Source organism: Neoarius graeffei, chromosome 24 (genome assembly GCF_027579695.1).
Source record: "Neoarius graeffei isolate fNeoGra1 chromosome 24, fNeoGra1.pri, whole genome shotgun sequence".
In the NCBI taxonomy this organism is placed as follows: Eukaryota; Metazoa; Chordata; class Actinopteri; order Siluriformes; family Ariidae; genus Neoarius; species Neoarius graeffei.
Window position 1 is genome coordinate 51,738,402 of NC_083592.1, and position 22,867 is coordinate 51,761,268.

The 22,867-nt window shown below is 43.5% G+C and overlaps 1 protein-coding gene and 1 long non-coding RNA gene across 2 annotated transcripts in view; one reads left to right on the top strand and one right to left on the bottom strand.

The window, feature by feature from the left end:
• Window positions 1-2,009: 2,009 nt before the first annotated feature.
• prodhb (proline dehydrogenase (oxidase) 1b) overlaps window positions 2,010-22,867 on the top strand; it is a 139,002-nt gene continuing 118,144 nt past the window's right edge. The window contains exon 1 of the mRNA XM_060907456.1: window positions 2,010-2,397. Coding sequence (XP_060763439.1) covers window positions 2,131-2,397 — 267 coding nt within the window. The 5' untranslated portion in view covers window positions 2,010-2,130. The remainder of the gene's footprint in view (window positions 2,398-22,867) is intronic.
• LOC132872150 (uncharacterized) lies at window positions 8,898-11,087 on the bottom strand. Its single transcript, XR_009651390.1, has 2 exons — window positions 10,832-11,087; window positions 8,898-9,120 (listed from the first exon to the last, which is right to left on the bottom strand). It is a non-coding gene; the product is annotated as an uncharacterized LOC132872150 (long non-coding RNA).

Genomic DNA, 22,867 nt, shown 5'->3' on the forward strand with positions numbered 1-22,867 from the left:
GTGACGCGACTGCTGAAAAACGGCGCGGACTTCCGCCTTGTATCACCTTTCATTAAAGAGTATAAAAGTATGAAAATACTGCAAATACTGATGCAAATACTGCCCATTGTGTAGTTATGATTGTCTTTAGGCTTGCCATCCTTCCACTTGCAAGTGGTAAGTGACGCGCATGCCCGACATGCACTGAGATCACACACACAGCGGCTCAGTCCCGAATCACTGCTCGTGCGCTCCACTCGCGCGCTCTGTGAGCTGCGCAGGGCCGGAGTACGCACCCTCCAGAGGGCACTCGCTGTTCAGGGCGGAGTGATTTGGAGCGCAGGATGCCTGCGGAGCCGAGCGTATCCGTGTATTGGCGTTGCTGTGTGCACACTACTCGTTTTAAAAACGTTAATCTGATGATCCGCTGATACGGTCTAATGTAAACCCCACCTAAACTCGCAACAGGCCCTCGTGTTGCGCAGTGGCGGCTGGCTCATAGGGGGCGCTCGGGCGCCGCCCTCCCAGATGTGGAGGGGAAAAAAATATAAAATATATCTATATATATTTTTTTACAAATTTTATTATCAATGTCAGTTTTACTTAATAGTGTGTGCCTACATGCGATCTGAATTATTTAAACAACATTTCCACCAACTGACTCTCATTCAATGGTGAATTTCCACCGACAGACTCGTATCATTTCTCTTCTTGGGCGCTCGGCAAAGCGCCCCAGAAGTGCAGCGGAATAGCCAATCGTGTATGGTTGCTCGGGAAAAATCATAAATATTTGGCCAATCAGCATCGCCGAATTTAATGGTTTTGGGGCGCTGGAAATTTCGCCCCTGCTACAGAAAATGCATCTCTCTCTCTCTCTCTCTCTCTCTCTCTGATGTTCAAAACTAGACTTTTGGTTCATATTGGACAATAATCACATCTTTCTTGTCATAGTTTGTATTCACAACAAGAGTGTCAACACTGTGTTTCGCTCCCCCTCTCACTGTCTCGTTTCACAGAAATACACCTTGCTCAGAACACACACACCACACACCTCATTTCATAGTCACTCTCTCACACAGAAATCTTACACTCACCTTAGAATCAGACACACACACACACACACACACACCACCTCACTCAGTCCCACACTCACCTTAGAAACCTTCCTCCCTCTCTCTCACTCACTCATTCACACTCTCTCTCTCTCTCACACACACACACACACACACACACACAGTTGATTTGTATAGATTCAGCTGAAATCATACCCTTGCTGTAAACTTGAGTATTGCAAGAACTTGAGTATTGTATTGTATTTGAAACCGTTCCTTTCCAAAGCATAAATGGAGCCTAATATAGCTGTAAATTGTTAATTTACTTTATCTGTGAAACTGCTGTTTTTGAGAAGGAAATTAAATTATTATTTTGGAATTGTCATTTTCTGACTGTTCATTTGAATGCTTATACTGGACTAGGCAGGAAACTCTACTGGCACACACCAGCCCCACCAAGAATTTTTTTCACCAGCCGCCACTGGTGTTGCGTCACGCTTAGGATGGGCGGGCCCAGGCTAGGTAAAAGGCCCCCTTGGCACAATGTTTGTTTTTGTTAAAAAAAAAAAAGGATTAACTTTAGGCAAACTTTAGGTGGCATTATTGTTCATGTCACTGTTGTCAAAAACTATGATTAAAACTAAACACATGGTTCATTTCAACTTGGAGAAAAACTTAATTTTCCTTTAGGGGGGCTTGCAATCTAGTTTAAATAAATAAATAAAAAGTTAGAAAAATTACAGTGGGCACTTTTCTAATATTCCAGCTACGCTCCTGGAGAGTGTCTATCTACGCAGCACGCCTGTTTGGCCCCCAGGTTATCACCGGAGCCGAGTTACCGTTCTTATTTTAGCCGTTCCAGAACTCTTCCACTGCACGTGCAAGTGACATCAGTAAACATGAGCGTCACGGAATTTTGAGCCAATCAGCGCGGCTTTACTCTAAGGGGTGTGTGCACAGAGGGCGGGGCTATGGACTTGTTCTTGCCAGAGAAGAGTGACACAAGGTGGAGTCAGTGAGTGAGCGCGTGAGTGAGCGAGCGCGTGCGTGCAGATGTTTGTTTATTTATTTTTCTTTAGCATCAATACACACCTGGGTGATGAAAAGTGTCCTCGCGCGCGGGTTTCATGGAGGCTTCAAAAGGCTGCCGGGGTCGCGCTCGAGCCGGCCGGAAGCTGTGTTCTGTAATAACAGAGCGCTCGCGCATTTCCGTATCGAAGAGCACGCGCGGGCAGACGGTGCCATCCGGGTTGACTTTCATCAGACTAAAGAGGCCTACAAGAGCAAGAGCAGTGCAGAGCTGATCAGGGGTCTGCTGGTGTTTAAACTCTGCTCCTATGACTTCCTGGTGGATAAAAATAAGGAGGTAAAGAATGTTTTTTTTTTTTTTCAAAATCTTTAGTCAGAATTATTTTCATCTGATTCATCTCATTATCTCTAGCCGCTTTATCCTGTTCTACAGGGTCGCAGGCAAGCTGGAGCCTATCCCAGCTGACTACGGGCGAAAGGCGGGGTACACCCTGGACAAGTCGCCAGGTCATCACAGGGCTGACACATAGACACAGACAACCATTCACACTCACATTCACACCTACGGTCAATTTAGAGTCACCAGTTAACCTAACCTGCATGTCTTTGGACTGTGGGGGAAACCGGAGCACCCGGAGGAAACCCACACGGACACGGGGCTCGAATCCGGACCTTCTTGCTGTGAGGCGACAGCGCTAACCACTACACCACCGTGCCACTCATTCCTGTTACTCATCTCATCTCATTATCTCTAGCCGCTTTATCCTTCTACAGGGTCGCAGGCAAGCTGGAGCCTATCCCAGCTGACTACGGGCGAAAGGCGGGGTACACCCTGGACAAGTCGCCAGGTCATCACAGGGCTGACACATAGACACAGACAACCATTCACACTCACATTCACACCTACGGTCAATTTAGAGTCACCAGTTAACCTAACCTGCATGTCTTTGGACTGTGGGGGAAACCGGAGCACCCGGAGGAAACCCACGCGGACACGGGGAGAACATGCAAACTCCGCACAGAAAGGCCCTCGCCGGCCCCGGGGCTCGAACCCAGGACCTTCTTGCTGTGAGGCGACAGCGCTAACCACTACACCACCGCGCCGCCCCATTCCTGTTACTGTGAACAGTTAATCAGGTTGAAGATGAAATGATCTCCAAAAGCCATAGAGTTCAAGATGACTCATTCCCTTTATATCTTAAGCAAAAAATTTAACTGGTTGACCGTAGGTGTGAATGTGAGTGTGAATGGTTGTCTGTGTCTATGTGTCAGCCCTGTGATGACCTGGCGACTTGTCCAGGGTGTACCCCGCCTTTCGCCCGTAGTCAGCTAGGATAGGCTCCAGCTTGCCTGCGACCCTGTAGAACAGGATAAAGCGGCTAGAGATAATGAGATGAGATGAGACAAAAAAAAAAAGAAAATGGCCCGAAGGAAAAGTTTGGGCACCCTGCATGTACCTAGTAAGAAAGAAGAAGAAGCCTTTATTTGTCACATGCTCACTTCAAGCACAGTGAAATTCATCCTCTGTATTGAACCCATCTGAAGCAGTGAACATACACGCGTGCACACACACACACCCAGAGCAGTAGGCAGCCACACTAGAGCGCCCGGCGAGCAGTCAGGGGTTAGGTACCTTGCTCAAGGGCATTTCAGTCCAGGGCCGCCCCATGTTAACCTAACTGCATGTCTTTGGACTGTGGGGGAAACCGGAGCACCCGGAGGAAACCCACGCGGACACGGGGAGAACATGCAAACTCCACACAGAAAGGCCCTCGCTGGCCACTGGGTTCAAACCTGGAACCTTCTTGCTGTGAGGCGACAGTGCTAACCACTACACCACTGTGCCGCCCACTTTGGCAAGTGTCACAGCTTGTAAACACTTTTTGTAGCCAGCTAATAATCTTTCAGTTCTTACCTAGGGGATTTTCACACATTCGTCATTGCAAAAAGCTTCCAGTTCTACAAGTTTCTTGGGCTGTCTGGAATAGACATAAAGAAAGTTGGTGAATTCAAGTACCTGGGGTCAACTGTGCAGGAAAATAGGGACTGCGATAGTGAGGTGAGAAAGAGAGTGCAGGCAGGATGGAGCAGTTAGAGAAGGATTTCGGGAGTCATTTGTGATCGGAAAGTCCCAGCAAAAGTGAAAGGTACGATGTATAAGACAGTAGTGAGACCAGCTGTGATGTATGGATTGGAGACCGTACCCTTAACGAAGAGACAGAAGGCAAAGTTGGAGGTGGCAGAGTTGAGGATGTTAGGGTTTGCGATGGGAGTGACGAGGTTGGACAGGATAAGGAACGAGCACATCAGAGGGACAGCACATGTGGAGAGCTTGGGAATTAAGCTAAGAGAGATGAGACTGAGATGGTATGGGCACATCCTGAGAAGAGATGCAGAGCATGTTGGAAGGAGAATGTTGAGGATGGAGCTGCCAGGCAAACGAAAACAAGGAAGGCCAAAGAGGAGATACATAGATGTGGTGAGAGAAGACATGAAAGTGGCAGGTGTGGTAGAGAAGGATGCAGAAAACAGGGAGCAATGGAGACGAAAGAGCCGCTGTGGCAACCCCTAATCCGGAGCAGCCAAAAGAAGAAGAAGAAGTCCTTGCAAAAGGCTTCTAGTTCTACAAGTTTCTTGGGCTGATTTGCATGCACTGCGCTTTTGAGAGCTATCCACAGATTTTCAATGATGTTTTGGTCGGGGACTGTGAGGGCCCGGGCAAAACCTTCAGCTTGTGCCTCTTGAGGTATTCCATTGTAGATTTTGAGGTGCGTTTTGGATCATCGTCTTATTGTAGGACCCGTCCTCTTCTTAACTTCAACTTTTTTACAGATGGTGTGATGTTTGCTTCCAGAATTTGCTGGTATTTATTTGAATATGTACTTCCCTCGACCAATGAAATGTGCCCTGTGCCACTGGCTGCAACACAACCCCAAAGCATGATCGATCCACACCCATGCTTCAGAGTCGGAGAGATGTTCTTTTCCTGGAATTTGGCACCCTTTTTTCTCCAAACATACCTTTGCACATTGTGGCCAAAAAGTTCTATTTTGATTTCATCAGTCCACAGGACTTGTTTCCAAAATGCATCAGGCTTATTTAGATGTTCGTTTGCAAACTTCAGACGCTGAATTTTGTAGCTCGGATGCAGGAACGGTTTTCTTCTGATGACTCGCTCATGAAGGTCATATTTGTTCAGGTGTCGCTGCATAGTAGAACAGTGCACCACCACTCCAGGGTCTGCTAAATCTTTCTGAAGGTCTTTTGCAGTCAAACAGGGGTTTTTATTTGCCTTTCTAGCAATCCAACGAGCAGTTCTTTCAGAAAGTTTTCTTCATCTTCCAGACCTCACCTTGATCTCCACTGTTTCTGTTAACTGCCATTTCTTAATTACATTATAATCTGAGGAAACCGCTACCTGAAAACACTTTGCTACGTTCTTGTAGCCTTCTCCTGCTTTGTGAGCGTCAGTTATTTTATTATTCAGAATGCGACGGAGTTGCTTAGAGGAGCCCATGGCTGTTGATTTTAGGGACAAGTTTGAGGAGTCAGAGAATTTATACAGCTTTGAAATCTGCATCATCTGACCTTTCCTAACGAAGAATTTGAACAAGCCACAGCTCAATAAGCTAATTAAGGTCTGGAACCTTGGTAAAAGTTACCTGAGAACTCAAATGTATTGGGGCGCCCAAACTTTCGCATGGTGTTCCTTTTCTTTTTTCACTCTCCAATTGTACAAAACAAAAATAATACACAAACCTTGCAGAAAATGCTGAAAAGAAATGTCTCGTCTTTACCTTTATGCCTTTTGGTGGTCAGTTCATCTTCTGCTCACTTAACTATTCACAGTAACAGACATTTTTAGTAAGGGTGCCCAAACTTTTGCATGCCACTGTATGTACACTTGCTGGCCACTTTATTAGGAACACCCATCCACCTGTTTTTTTTGATGCAGGTCTCCAATCAGCCAATCCTCTGATGTATCAAATCATACAGATACAAATCGAAAGCTTCGATTAATGTTCAAACACCAGAATGGGAAAAATTGTGATCTCACAGTGAAGTGTGACTTTCTTTCACTGTGGTATGGGTGTTGGTTTGAGCCAGATGGACTGGTTTGAGTATTTCAGAAACTGCTGATCTCCTGGGGTTTTCACACACACACACACACACACACACACACACACACACACACACCAGTCTCTAGAATTTACAACTCCGATTCCAAAAAAGTTGGGACAAAGTACAAATTGTAAATAAAAACGGAATGCAATAATTTACAAATCTCAAAAACTGATATTGTATTCACAATAGAACATAGACAACATATCAAATGTCAAACGTGAGACATTTTGAAATTTCATGCCAAATATTGGCTCATTTGAAATTTCATGACAGCAACACATCTCAAAAAAGTTGGGACAGGGGCAATAAGAGGCTGGAAAAGTTAAAGGTACAAAAAAGGAACAGCTGGAGGACCAAATTGCAACTCATTAGGTCAATTGGCAATAGGTCATTAACATGACTGGGTATAAAAAGAGCATCTTGGAGTGGCAACGGCTCTCAGAAGTAAAGATGGGAAGAGGATCACCAATCCCCCTAATTCTGCTCCGACAAATAGTGGAGCAATATCAGAAAGGAGTTCGACAGTGTAAAATTGCAAAGAGTTTGAACATATCATCATCTACAGTGCATAATATCATCAAAAGATTCAGAGAATCTGGAAGAATCTCTGTGCGTAAGGGTCAAGGCCGGAAAACCATACTGGGTGCCCGTGATCTTCGGGCCCTTAGACGGCACTGCATCACATACAGGCATGCTTCTGTATTGGAAATCACAAAATGGGCTCAGGAATATTTCCAGAGAACATTATCTGTGAACACAATTCACCGTGCCATCCGCCGTTGCCAGCTAAAACTCTATAGTTCAAAGAAGAAGCCGTATCTAAACACGATCCAGAAGTGCAGACGTCTTCTCTGGGCCAAGGCTCATTTAAAATGGACTGTGGCAAAGTGGAAAACTGTTCTGTGGTCAGATGAATCAAAATTTGAAGTTCTTTATGGAAATCAGGGACGCCGTGTCATTCGGACTAAAGAGGAGAAGGACGACCCGAGTTGTTATCAGCGCTCAGTTCAGAAGCCTGCATCTCTGATGGTATGGGGTTGCATTAGTGCGTGTGGCATGGGCAGCTTACACATCTGGAAAGACACCATCAATGCTGAAAGGTATATCCAGGTTCTAGAGCAACATATGCTCCCATCCAGACGACGTCTCTTTCAGGGAAGACCTTGCATTTTCCAACATGACAATGCCAAACCACATACTGCATCAATTACAGCATCATGGCTGCGTAGAAGAAGGGTCCGGGTACTGAACATGGCCGTGGTAAACATGGCCTTGTCCCAACTTTTTTGAGATGTGTTGTTGTCATGAAATTTAAAATCACCTAATTTTTCTCTTTAAATGATACATTTTCTCAGTTTAAACATTTGATATGTCATCTATGTTCTATTCTGAATAAAATATGGAATTTTGAAACTTCCACATCATTGTATTCCGTTTTTGTTTACAATTTGTACTTTGTCCCAACTTTTTTGGAATCGGGGTTATACACAGAATGGTGCGAAAAACAAAACAAAAAAACACTGAGTTGAATGAAGGACAGCTCTGTGGGTGGAAACCCTTGTTGACAAGAGCGGTCAGAGAAAAATGGCTAGATTAAGCAGCTGCCAGGAAGGATATAGTAACTCATATAATCACTCTTTACAACCGTGGTGAGCAGAAAAGCACCTCAGCATGCAAGAGAACACAGTGGGTTCCAGTCCTGCAGCCAAGAACATGAATCTTAAGCCTCACTCACAACCCACCGTACGGGCTACTACGGGCGGTCTACGGTAAAAAAAAACATTGGCAAAACCGTGCTTGAGACTTACATGACACTTGCGTGTGTTCAGCACCGTAGAAGATCGCAGACTGCCCGTGGAGACTTTTGATCCTGCACGTGCAAATTCTATGGGTCTTGCGAGAAATCAAGAATATATACACTATGTACGGGACCTAGGCGGCACGGTGGTGTAGTGGTTAGCGCTGTCGCCTCACAGCAAGAAGGTCCTGGGTTCGAGCCCCATGGCCGGCGAGGGCCTTTCTGTGCGGAGTTTGCATGTTCTCCCCGTGTCCACGTGGGTTTCCTCCGGGTGCTCCGGTTTCCCCCACAGTCCAAATACATGCAGGTTAGGTTAACTGGTGACTCTAAATTGAGCGTAGGTGTGAATGTGAGTGTGAATGGTTGTCTGTGTCTATGTGTCAGCCCTGTGATGACCTGGCGACTTGTCCAGGGTGTACCCCGCCTTTCGCCCGTAGTCAGCTGGGATAGGCTCCAGCTTGCCTGCGACCCTGTAGAAGGATAAAGCGGCTAGAGATAATGAGATGAGATGTACGGGACCCGTATTCCTTTTGTACACCTGAACCAAGTCAGCAGCGCGGCTAGTTGGGACTTTTTGCGATGACAGTAAAACTCATGAGTGACGCACGGTCATTGTACGAGTGACGTGCCTCAGAAATACTACACAACTATTCCACACTTCGTATTTGTGCAGCGTGCAAGACAGAAGTGCATCTCACTTTCTACCCCTATGTGTGGTGTGCGCACAGCGCACGCGACCTGCATGCAGCGCACGCAACCTGCACAAGGGGCAAGAGTCTGGGTATATATGTTGGGGAGGAACCAAGGAACCGATCATGTAGCATTGTAGAAAGGAAGAAACCCACCTCATTTGCTGTTTTTATTTGAGTATATGTTAATTTACCATGCAAATGTCAAATAATAAAACATGAGTATAAGGGAATAAAGCATTTTATTACATTGTAAAAAATCCCAACTTAATAACCCCAACAGTTTGAGCACTGAAACACACTTTGACTCCGAGCTACTGTCCTGCTCCTGCTCCTGCTGAGTGGTGGGACGGGGTGTCAGGATGTGCTTGTCCTTATCACTGAGCATTGCACAATGACCTGACAGCGATGATGGGATTGCAGGGTCCTCACTTCTGGGCATCGTTAGCTGAAACATGCATGAAAATCAGCATATATAATATTAATTACATAAGCATATAGATACTGAAATGAATGTTTAAAGCATGTGTATATTTACGGTACAGTGCCTTGAAAAAGTATTCATACCCCTTGAACTTTTTCACATTTTTCCACCTTACAACCACGAACTTAAGTTTTTTATTGAGATTTTATGTGATAGACCAACACAGAGTAGCACATAATTGTGAAGTGAAACGAAAATGATAAATGGCCTTCAAATTTTTAAACAAATAAAAATCTGAAAAATGCAGTATGCATTAGTATTCAGCCCCCCTGTGTCAATACTTTGTAGAGCCACCTTTTGCTGCAATTACAGCTGCAAGTCTTTTGTGGTATGTCTCTACCAGCTTTGCACATCTAGACACTGAAATTTTTGCCCATTCTTCTTTGCAAAATAGCTCAAGCTCAGCCAGATTGGATGGAGAGCGTCTGTGAACAGCAATTTTCAAGTCTTGCCACAGATGCTGAATGGGATTTAGGTCTGGACTTTGACTGGGCCATTCTAATACATGAATATTCTTTGATCTAAGCCATTCCATTGTAGCTCTGGCTGTATGTTTAGGGTCATTGTCTTGCTGGAAGGTGAATCTCCTTCCCAGTCTCAAGTCTTTTGCAGCCTCCAACAGGTTTTCTTCCAGGATTGCCCTGTATTTAGCTCCATCCATCTTCCCATCAACTCTGACCAGCTTCCCTGTCCCTGCTGAAGAAAAGCATCCCCATAGCATGATGCTGCCACCACCATGTTTCACAGTGGGGATGGTGTGTGCAGGGTGATGAGCAGTGTTAGTTTTCCGCCACACGTAGCGCTTTGCATTTAGGCCAAAAAGTTCAACTTTGGTCTCATCTGACCAAAGCACCTTCTTCCACATGTTTGCTGTGTCCCCACATGGCTTCTGGCAAACTGCAAACGGGACTTTTTCTGCCTGTCTTTCAACAATGGCTTTCTTCTTGCCACTCTTCCAAAAAGGCCAGATTTGTGGAGTGTACGACTTATAGTTGTCCTGTGCACAGATTCTCCCACCTGAGCTGTGGATTTCTGCAGCTCCTCCAGAGTGATCATGGGCCTCTTGGCTGCTTCTCTGACCAGTGCTCTCCTTGCTCGCTCTGTCAGTTTAGGTGGACGGCCATGTCTTGGTAGGTTTGCAGTTGTGCCATACTTTTTCCATTTTTGAATGATGGATTGAACAGTGCTTCTTGAGATGTTCAGAGCTTGGGATTTTTTTTATAACCTAACCCTGCTTTAAACTTCTCCAGAACTTTATCCCTGACCTGTCTGGTGAGTTCTTTGGTCTTCATGATGCTGTTTGTTCTTCAGGGTTCTCTAACAAACCACTGAGGCCTTCACAGAACAAGTGTATTTATGCTGAGAGTAAATTACACACAGCAGGACTCTATTAACTAATTAGATGACTTCTGAAGGCAATTGATTGCACTGGATTGTATTTAGAGGTTTCAGAGTACAGGGGGCTGAATACTAATGCACACCACATTTTTCAGATTTTTATTTGTTTAAAATTTTGAAGACCATTTATCATTTTCGTTTCATTTCACAATTATGTGCTACTCTGTGTTGGTCTATCACATAAAATCTCAATAAAAAGCTTTTAAGTTCGTGGTTGTAAGGTGGAAAAATGTGGAAAAAGTTCAAGGGGTATGAATACTTTTTCAAGGCACTGTACCTGTGAAAATCCCTCTGGCGGGGTGCTGGGCCTTCTGCCGGCTTGAAGGCAAACTTCTCCCTGTCCGTGCAGGGCTCGCCGGTGCTGCTACCATCATTATCAAATTCTCCCTCCTCCTCCCCCTCTGCTGTTTCAGTCTGGGTTACTTCACTTTTGCTCGCTTCTTCTTGGGTCCCATTTTCTAAACTTTTCAACTGAAAATTTTTACATTTTTCCCACAAAATATCCAATGTTCTTCAGCCGAAAGACAGATGCAGAATGCTGCAGACACGCTGGTTTTATACCCACTCCTGGCTTGCATCACACGCAAGTTATGAGTGATTGTATCACGTGCGTCAGATATACGCTTCCCACGGGCAAACGGCGCAATTTTTCCCACGTCTTGAGGAAGTCAGGTGTGCAACCTGTACTTGACAAGTACTTTGCCCATACCCCTCCCCCAAACTTTCCCCCGGGTTCACCACGACCCTGCGGCACGGCTGCGAGCTACCAAACCCTGCGACCCGTGCGTGTCCAAAACATTTATGGCGGGTTGTGAGTGAGGCTTTAGAATTAACAAGAAGTTCCTATTAAAGTTGCCAGTGAATGTGTGTGTATATATGTATGTGTATATATATACGTGTGTGTGTGTATCCATCCATTATTTGTAGCCGCTTATCCTGTTCTACAGGGTTGCAGGCAAGCTGGAGCCTATCCCAGCTGCCTATGGGCGAGAGGCGGGGTATACCCTGGATAAGTTGCCAGGTCATCGCAGGGCTATATATGCACGTGTGTGTGTGTGTGTGTGTTGTGCCATGAGTGGAACAATAGCGCACTGCGCATAAGCATTACAATCACCAGAACGGCGTGAAGTTTTATTGAACACAGCAAAGTATGGAAGTTCTATTGAACTTCTATTTGCTTTAATTTTTTCATTTTATTTTAGAGTCTTTACACTACAGTTGTGAAACAAAATGTGCTCATTAGTACTAAATAATAGCCTAGTAAACTAGACCCAACCGCCTAGCGGCCAAAAATATTTTTGCCTAGCGAATGGGTCTAGCCTCACACCATATAAACAAAAACACCCCGGGCATCAAATCGTGCCCGCCAATCACAACGCAAGGTTTTTGTTTGGATTCTTTGGGCGGGCTTTTGCAGGAGTGACGACAACGCTGCGCGACACTGGAGAAAGCACAACAGGAAAGATGGCAACGGCTAGTGAACAGCGCGCGTTTGACTCCGCTTTGGAATCAGTTTTAGAAGAATTAGACTTGGAGTTTTCGTTGAAACATGAGCAGGAAGAGGCTCTCCGCTCATTCCTTTTCAAGAAGGACGTTTTCGCTGTTTTGCCGACCGGCTATGGCAAAAGTCTGATCTACCAGCTGGCTCCGCTCGTAGCCAAAAGGATGGGGCTAGTTTGTGCAGTACGAAGAATTAATAAACAGCTTTGAAACATTACTTTTTGATTGTTTCTTATTTTCCCGTTATTTTAAATCTAAGGGAAATTATTTCACCAAACACTAAATAAAAACTCTCAAAAGCAGTTTAAGCAAACCCTTGAAAAACACTTGGAAAAAAATGTGTATGTGGTACAGACTCGGAACTTGTGGTCATTATCTCCAAACTTCTTAATATCTAGAACCTGTTTATTAAGTAATGCGCATTTTGAAAAATTATTTATTTCAAGGCCTCCCCCACTGCTTTCTGTCGCTCTGACTACGTCACAGTCACTGTTGCGCTGATTGGTCAGAGCGTTGGCCTATACGCACAGAGACAGTTTGAAAGACAGCGGTTTGTTCCTCCTACCCGCTTCGGTAATGTCTACGGATCGAGGCCAGACTAAATATTCACATTTAGTCTGGCTTGCCAGGCTAACTAAATAATGCTTCTCGGACAATTCATGAACAAGTGCTTTCTTACTATTTTTGAACTAGATCGAGTTCACGGCACTGTATTTTGAACAAAACACGGTAAACAAAATTGGTAACCAAAATACTACAAGCTCTGATGCTGCTTACAGCTTGGTGATGCTTGCAAGAGATGAGGCAAATAGAATTGATAACGTTAAAAAGTTTGAAAACAAATGGGAGAAAAAAAATCTTTATTTCTGAAAATAATAAAGCTATTTCTCTACATATCCTCCATTTAAGTCTAAACACTTCTGCAAGCGATGTTTCCGTCGGAGAATTCCTTCTTTGTATTCCTTTTTTGAATTCCTTTTGAAATTATAACATCTGTCTTCGAACTTTTTGACTTACCCTCGTATTTACCGTATGGACATGGGATCAGAAAGCAATTTTATTTATAAGCAGTAGCCACATGTACCCATAGGGTACCTATTTTTGTACCAGATGCTCTGTTTTTACAGAATGTGTAGAAACAGCGTTGAAAAGTGTGTGATGTTTTTTGCACTGTTTTTGCTGGCTGATCCAGTAACCATCAACAAATAATCAGCTCAATGGAGCACTTGCATGTGACGTCACAGCCGATCCAGATTGTGACAGACGCCATCTTGTCGGTCAAACGCCATATTCCGCCTTCTGCTTCTACTTCTGGTTCTACTTCTGCTTTTACTTCTACCTTTTCTTCTGGAAAACCCTACTATATACAATTCTACTACAACAGCTGCGGCTACAAGCTCTCCCTACCTGTGCACGTTTTTTATGTTTTTTGTGTGTATTTTTGCGTGTTGTTCGTCTGTACCAGACTTCAATATACACTACAACCGTATGGACTTACTGGACATTGGTTTCCAGCAGAAAATGACGGTTTGTAGCGATTTCCATCGCATGTACAACATTCCGGACGAGATAGCAAGACCAGCGGGGTCTCCGTGGATTGTTATCGGAAGCAAAGCTAAGGAGGCGGCGCCGGGAGCGGAAGCAAAAGCGAGGCTGCAGAGCCGGCCTGTTGACTAAGCTCAGAAAACAGCCACTCAAACCTCCACTGCTAAGCCTCTATCTCTCCAACGCCAGATCCATGTAAACAACACGGACGATTTGGAATTACAGCTGGAATTACCTTATTCTATTCTATAATCGGCTGGTCAGTGCTATACTCAATACTTAAGTGACTTACCCGTCCAATGAGGATTCTTGTTTACAAGATGTCACATCTGAGTCGCTGACAAATCCTGAATTTCTGTAAAGATAACTGTGCAGAGATTTATAAGCACGCAGTGCTTCACCACTGAACAGCGAGGGAAAGTTAATGAGGTAATTATACACGTCCGGGTATTCCGCTGGCAGTTCAAAATCCGGTCGTGAAAACTCCATCCGGAAAGCCATAAGGGTCACAAATCTGTAGATCGTTTATTTTAGACATATATCTAGTAATCTGCTCATTAGAAAAATGAGCCGTGTAGTCTGTCGGTTGAAATTGATCCATTCTGTACACGAGTGCAGCAGTATTCAGCGGTGTTTTTGACCGACAAGATGGCGGTTGTGTACTTTCCGGTCACGTGACTGCAAGATCTCTATAGCACCCTTACAGGATACATTTACCACTTTAACATCATCCACGACTGTATTGGACTGAGGCTGGTTCTAGAGGACTTGAGACAGGGACTTGTTTTAAATGACTCCCGTGTAGTTACTGTCCGGAACCGGAAATGAGTCAACACTCGACAGCGTTCATTCGTTGTACATGTACTGACTGATTCTGAGTCCTGAGTCCTGGTCTGCATGTTTTCAACACTGCATGTTCAGAGGTTAGAAAGAAGAAACTTGGACTTGAAATCTTCCGGTCCTCTGCCTAACCTACACTGACTGACTGTTCTACAAAACATGCAGGAACAACCACCCAAAACTAAAACTAGCTAACACCACCACCACCACCAGCTAAAGATATTTACAAAAGAAATCAAAACTAACTAACAAAACATTAAAAGGTGCGCGTGTGCCGGCGTCTGCTCAAAGAGGAAGCGCAAGCGAGAGAGAGAGAGCGCCATCACGAAGTTAGGGCGTCTTTATAGTTGGAGGACCGCCCAGTAAGCCCAACGCCAATGCACCAACGCTCCACCTATGGGATATGATTGGAGAGACATTAACAAGACCAGCAACACATCATTAAACAAACGTAATTACCGCAAGCAACACCAGCACCGCGTAACAATGACTGACTATTTTTGCTCCTCTTTGGAAAAGAGCAAGACGGCCATTTGATTTTATAAAATCGGTGAAATTTAGTTCCCTCTGAAATGTGGTCATTGTGATATATGTTTATTTCTGTAATATCTCACAAAATCTCAGGCCATTCTGTGGCTGGGAAGTTATTTAATTTGAGGGGATTAAAGCAAATATCGTACATGAAATCGCTCGCTTCGTGCAGTCAAGCAGACAGGGGAAGTCCGTGTGTGTGCGCATGCACAGGTTTACCTTTGAGCATGCACTGACAGTTCTCGCCAAGCGCCGATATTTATTAGTTTGGTCCTGCGTTTCCTTTCCTTCGTATATAACAATGTCTTTTCTTCTCGCTTTCCGTTAGTCGGTCTTTCATGTTTCATTTGCACACTCGCGTCCTCCATTTTTCTCTCCAGTTTCAAATTTGTATCCCACAACGCCTTGCGCAAATGTGGAAAGCCCACCACATGATGCATGACGTAGTATCTTGTATTGGGTCATGGTGAAGCAAGAAGAAATAGCGGAGAATTTCGGGCCACGTGGAGATAAATTCATTAATTGTTCTATTTAAAAAAACGAATAAAATTGGAAGTCTGTGATTTCGAATTCAGTAGCTTTCGGTCCACTAAACAAAAATAAAAAAATTTTGGGTGTTGGGGAAAATTCTTTTTATGACCTACAGTTGAAAAATCCGAAAGGCAGTCTACTTTTAAAGTCGGTCCTGTGTTAGAATATTGACGACTAATATTCTGACATAATTGGGACAGTGCCAAAAATGAATTTGGCATGGTGCCAACCAGGCCTGGAATTTCGTCATTTTAGGGGCAAGGCCACTTGGCCTTTTGTGCTGTCAATTTTTTGAGGGCACGAAGGCCAAAAGCCAGGGCACCGAGGCCATAAAATAAAACAATGATTTTAAGTTCACGTCTATAATGAATTTAATTTAAGGACTAATGACTCTTCTGAGGAAGATTGGAGTCTCAGTCGAAACTATCAAGCAGGTAAAGAAACATCTCCTACACTATTATGTCTGAAGATAAGAAAATATTGAACACATCTAAACTTATCAATCCATCACTCACTTCAAAAATTGTAAAACTTATTAAACTTATATCCTCCCATAATTTTTGTTCAATTGACACCGAATGTGCAAGAGCATCTTCAGACTGTACTACTACGCAACATTTTTGACTGTAAATGGAACATATACTAGAATGTATATGAAAATGAATAAAAGTAAATGTTAATGTTGTAATGACGCCAAAAACAATGAGAAAATCTCTTGTGATGGCGATCTCGTCAAGATGGCAGCAGTTACACTTCGGTTAAACAGCAAAAAGAAACATACAATACTAGTAACAAAACAATGCTAACTGCATAGATTAAAAAAGTGGTTATGAACAGACAACAGCACATATCACGCATCATATTACAGCAGGAACAAGCAGTAGTAACATCCATGGCCTTACGCTTAAAGCTCGGCAAAGGAAAAACTTGACAGCAAGCTAATTAGCATTTGTTAGCGGCTACAGTCGGTACTCGGCACGTTAAATGTGGGTCAACGTTGTAACGACATAACGTTACTGTACAAGCAATGCTTATTTAACGGGAACAAATTTAAGCCCTATATGTTGAAATTCCTATCTTATTCGTTTGTTAATTTATCACACAGTCTTACCTCAGTCAACAACTTCCCTCCTTCTGTGAAAATTCAACGTCTCAGACGTGGACACAAGTGGGCGGGGATGCGTTTGATTAAGTCTCCTGAATGGCTGGTGATAGATTGGTGTCATTATAGCACGTCGGAGCGGTTCGTGCCAGGCTCGAGTCCGATCCACCAGTGATGAGTTGCCCAATAAGAATCCAGAATATCATCAAATGACGTATTTTTTTTCTCAATAGACGCGGGTGATGTTAAAGCCTATTGGCAGTCACGAGGCAGACTACAAAACCGCAGGGCATCAAGGCCACTGTGGCCTTACGGCAGATATTTTTTTCCAAGGGCACGAGGCCAAATTGAGAGGGCACGAGAGCCATGGCCCTCGTGAAATTCCTGCCCTGGTGCCAACCAATCAATGAGGCATCAGATTAAATTACCTGTAGCTGTTTTGCCAATCCATAATAAAAGTAGTATCATTCTGGTCCAAAAATACACTTTAGACCTCACTGAAACATCATGGACGCATCATTTTGAAGGCTTTTTGCCTGGAAAGTGGACCATTATGGGTTGCGCGCACATGATTTCTTGTCAGATTTACAGTAAGTTCGCTTGGTCCAGTTTCAAGGGAATTGGTTTGTATTTCCTGCATACGGAGGCTTGGGAGTTTAATGCAGCAGGTATGAAAATCTGGTGGATGAACACATAATTGCACAATAATGTTATAATATATAATTAAAGAAAAATATGCATACAGATGGGGCGGCACGGTGGTGTAGTGGTTAGCGCTGTCACCTCACAGCAAGAAGGTCCTGGGTTCGAGCCCCGTGGCCGGCGAGGGCCTTTCTGTGCGGAGTTTGCATGTTCTCCCCGTGTCCGCGTGGGTTTCCTCCGGGTGCTCCGGTTTCCCCCACAGTCCAAAGACATGCAGGTTAGGTTAACTGGTGACTCTAAATTGAGCGTAGATGTGAGTGTGAATGGTTGTCTGTGTCTATGTGTCAGCCCTGTGATGACCTGGTGACTTGTCCAGGGTGTATCCCGCCTTTCGCCCGTAGTCAGCTGGGATAGGCTCCAGCTCGCCTGCGACCCTGTAGAAGGATAAAGCGGCTAGAGATAATGAGATGAGATGAGATGCATACAGATTCATATAAATATCTAAACCTGAATCAAAATATATAAATGTGTATATGTGCGTTCTTAAACTCTCTCTCACACACACACACACACACATTATATATATATATATATATATATATATATATATATATATATATATATTACCGTTGTGTTTTCCATGAAAAGTCACACTTTTATTTACCACCATAAGTTGTAAAATGAATAGAAAATATAGTAAAGATATTTTTCTGGCCATTTTGAGCATTTAATCGACCCCACAAATGTCAGGCTTTCGTCTAAACGGGGGAACAGGGGCGCTGCGCCCTCTTACTCTCGGCGTGCGCCCCCTTACCGACTCCATGAAAACATCCCAGCAACACTACGTGACAATGTGTCTGATCATCAAATACGTTATAATTGCTCCAAAAATATTCCAATCATAGTAGATACACTGCCAGACGGTGCGAAAACAATCCGAATTGGCGTTTTCCAGACTGAGGCGCCATGTTGTTTAGTTGTTTACTTGTCGCGGCTGCTCTCGCGAGATTTGACATGGGTTACATACAAGGTCAGCTGACTTGTAGAGTGAGATTTCTCGAGACTGAATGACCTTTCACCCACCGGCGCGGGAGCTTTTGACAGAAGTAGTTCACGAGTTGTTTTTGTTGACACTTGGGCATTTAAACATGGCATCCCGCGGCACGAAACGGAAGAAAGCCAAAGACTGTCCGGGGCAGAAGAAGATTACTTCTTTCTTTTTCAATGTTGACAAACAATTTGTTACAATTTCCCTCTCAGATAGCCTCAGAATGTCCCATTGGAGCATTTTTCAAAGGCTTTGCACGGCGGGGGGGACAACCGGCACCATCTCCCCCCCGCTTCGCTCCCTCGCCATGGTGAGCGCCCTCATACTAAATTTTTCTAGAAAAAACCCTGAATGTGATGCTCCAGAAACTCAATCTCCTCAAAGGAAGGTCAGTTTTATAGCTTCTCTAAAGAGCTCAACTGTTTTCAGCTGTGCTAACATGATTGTACAAGGGTTTTCTAATCATCCATTAGCCTTCTGAGGGAATGAGCAAACACATTGTACCATTAGAACACTGGAGTGAGAGTTGCTGGAAATGGGCCTCTATACACCTATGGAGATATTGCACCAAAAACCAGACATTTGCAGCTAGAATAGTCATTTACCACATTAGCAATGTATAGAGTGGATTTCTGATTAGTTTAAAGTGATCTTCATTGAAAAGAACAGTGCTTTTCTTTCAAAAATAAGGACATTTCAAAGTGACCCCAAACTTTTGAACGGTAGTGTGTATATATAAAACATTTATTGTGTAAGGGTTTGCAGCTTTACATCAACAGCAAAAAAAAAAAAAACCTTATTTAACAAGGTAGCAAAAAAAAAAAAATCAGGCATAAGAATAGTTTTTATCAGCATGTTGATATGATATGAGCTAATCGTGCAAACATGAACACATTCAAGCCAAGGTTAAATAATTATGTTCCCAAATGACTTTGCGACCGTTGCCATGCTCCAGGTGAAAAGGTGTGCACTCCTTTTACACTCGTTCCTGATTGCACTGGTTTACAGCTTGACAAAAAACACAGGAGTTGCTGCGCTTCTGTCTTTTCCACTCCTGTGTGTTTGTGTTAGGAAATCTTGGACTTTACGGAGACTCTGCTTTTGAATCAGTTCCAGGTAGCTCTTCATTTAGGACTAGGAGTGTTATGTGACCTCAGTGTGTTGAATTACCACACAAAGCTGGCTGGTGTACTATGAAAACACACACACACACACACACACGACCCTGATGAACACGGACAGTGATACAGTGGTGCTTGAAAGTTTGTGCACCCTTTAGAATTTTCTATATTTCTGCATAAATATGACCTAAAACATCATCAGATTTTCACACAAGTCCTAAAAGTAGATAAAGAGAACCCAGTTAAACAAATGAGACAAAAATATTATACTTGGTCATTTATTTATTGAGGAAAATGATCCGATATTACATATCTGTGAGTGGCAAAAGTATGTGAACCTCTAGGATTAGCAGTAAATTTGAAGGTGAAATTAGAGTCAGGTGTTTTCAATCAATGGGATGACAATCAGGTGTGAGTGGGCACCCTGTTTTATTTAAAGAACAGGGAACTATCAAAGTCTGATCTTCACAACACATGTTTGTGGAAGTGTATCATTGGCACGAACAAAGGAGATTTCTGAGGACCTCAAAAAAAGTGTTGTTGATGCTCATCAGGCTGGAAAAGGTTACAAAACCATCTCTAAAGAGTTTGGACTCCACCAATCCACAGTCAGACAGATTGTGTACAAATGGAGGAAATTCAAGACCATTGTTACCCTCCCCAGGAGTGGTCGACCAACAAAGATCACTCCAAGAGTAAGGCGTGTAATAGTCGGTGAGGTTACAAAGGACCCCAGGGTAACTTCTAAGCAACTGAAGGCCTCTCTCACATTGGCTAATGTTAATGTTCATGAGTCCACCATCAGGAGAACACTGAACAACAATGGTGTGCATGGCAGGGTTGGCAAGGAGAAAGCCACTACTCTCCAAAAAGAACATTGCTGCTCATCTGTAGTTTGCTAAAGATCACGTGGACAAGCCAGAAGGCTATTGGAAAAATGTTTTGTGGACGGATGAGACCCAAATAGAACTTTTTGGTTTAAATGAGAAGTGTTATGTTTGGAGAAAGGAAAACACTGCATTCCAACATAAGAACCTTATCCCATCTGTGAAACATGGTGGTGGTAGTATCATGGTTTGGGCCTGTTTTGCTGGATCTGGGCCAGGACGACTTGCCATCATTGATGGAACAATGAATTCTGAATTATACCAATGAATTCTAAAGGAAAATGTCAGGACATCTGTCCATGAACTGAATCTCAAGAGAAGGTGGGTCATGCAGCAAGACAACGACCCTAAGCACACAAGTCGTTCTACCAAAGAATGGTTAAAGAAGAATAAAGTTAATGTTTTGGAATGGCCAAGTCAAAGTCCTGACTTTAATCCAATCGAAATGTTGTGGAAGGACCTGAAGTGAGCAGTTCATGTGAGGAAACCCACCAACATCCCAGAGTTGAAGATGTTCTGTACGGAGGAATGGGCTAAAATTCCTCCAAGCCGGTGTGCAGGACTGATCAACATGACGTGCCTTTTCATACTAAGAAATTTGAGAAATTTTAATTTTTCATGTTTCCATGGAAACAATTTCAGACTTAGTCTCTCAGGTTAGTCTTCGGGGTAGGTTTTGTTTCCAGAGCAGAACTTGAAAACTATGAGTGGTTTGGTCTTGAAAGTTGGTATATGTGTTGATTAAGTAATGTATATGTGCCTTTTGATACTAAGAAATGTGAGAAATGTTAATTTTTAGCTCACCTGGACCAGAGGTCCGGTGGGTTTATGCCATGGGCTGCTGAGGTCAGTGTAAAGAGGTCGGGTTGGTTTCCTGCAGCAGAACTTGAAAAATGTGACAAATAATATCTTGAAACTTGGTATATAGGGTGGGGGATATAGATATAGATGACTCTGTCTTATTGTTTCCATTTATTACGGGGAGACGCAGTCATAAACCTGTGTAATGCACTCCCTTAAATGAATTATGGTTTGTTTATATCTTGATTTTGTCACACATATAAAATAATTGATGGTGCGTATGATAAAGGCTTTGGACGAAAGGTCTCAACTATTGGATGAAAGGCTCATTGGACGGAGTGCCCTGATCCCATTAGAACAGATGTGATTAAAGCATCTCATTACATTAAAGGAGAACTGAAGGCAAATTGTTTAGGGAGCAGAGGGCGCAATAATGTACAATCGTGGGAATGCACATGACTTCATCGTAGGTGGAAGTAACACAGCTCTAATACTGCAAAATGCACAAAAAACAGATTGAAAATGGGAAAGAGCTGTTGTGTGATTTACTGTACAAATAGATTTAACAAGAAATCAGAGCTCTCTTTTTACAGACCGCTGAAAGATAAAGGAAAGAGAAGCAAATGGAGGAAGTATGAATTTTCTTAAAGTTTATCAAGAAAAGATCTATTTGTTATGAACTTTCATTTTTTAAAGGAGAACTGAAGGCAAATTTTTTTTATCAAAATTCTCTCTCATTTTATTAAATATTGGAATGCATTTTTGAGAGCTATGTTGTCACTGCTATAGCAAGTTATGAGTGTTTGAAATATGCTCTGTAATATATCAGTCCGTATGTCAAAGCGATGGCCGTAAACGAGATTCGTTGAGACCTGTGCGAGACATCGTAGGATGGAAGTAAAATGTACAGCAGAAATCAAAGTGACCAACATCCGCCAACGTTGTCAAAAGATGCGCGCGTCCTCTTTGATAGCAATCAGGAAAGTTTGAAAAAAGTAGACAGTAATTGTCATTTAAACTCGTTTTTGTGCAATACTTCGTTTGGAAAAGAGTTTTCAAAATGGCGGCACTGACACCTGGCTGATGCTTCAAGTTTCGAAGTCTCGCACAAGTCTCGTGAAGATTGCGCGGATAAGCGACGCCTGCCGTGGACCATCTCATCTCATTATCTCTAGCCGCTTTATCCTGTTCTACAGGGTCACAGGCAAGCTGGATCCTATCCCAGCTGACTACAGGCGAAAGGCGGGGTACACCCTGGACAAGTCGCCAGGGCATCACAGGGCTGACACATAGACACAGACAACCATTCACACTCACATTCACACCTACGGTCAATTTAGAGTCACCAGTTAACCTAACCTGCATGTCTTTGGACTGTGGGGGAAACCGGAGCACCCGGAGGAAACCCACGCGGACACGGGGAGAACATGCAAACTCCGCACAGAAAGGCCCTCGCCGGCCACAGGGCTCGAACCCGGACCTTCTTGCTGTGAGGCGACAGCGCTAACCACTACACCACCGTGCCGCCCCTGCCGTGGACCAAACGAACTAAATTCAACACGGCTAAACACCGAATAGGCCGATAAGTATAATATTTAATTGCAATTAGTTGCCAATACGAGTCACGATATAAGGTTACTAAAACCGAAAACGTAACTGAATAACACGTTAATTAAGAAATAAAGCAAGTTTAAAAATGACTTCAGTTCTCCTTTAAAAAGCGCATGAGCCCAGGACAGAAAAGTGCAAAATATAAAGCACGACC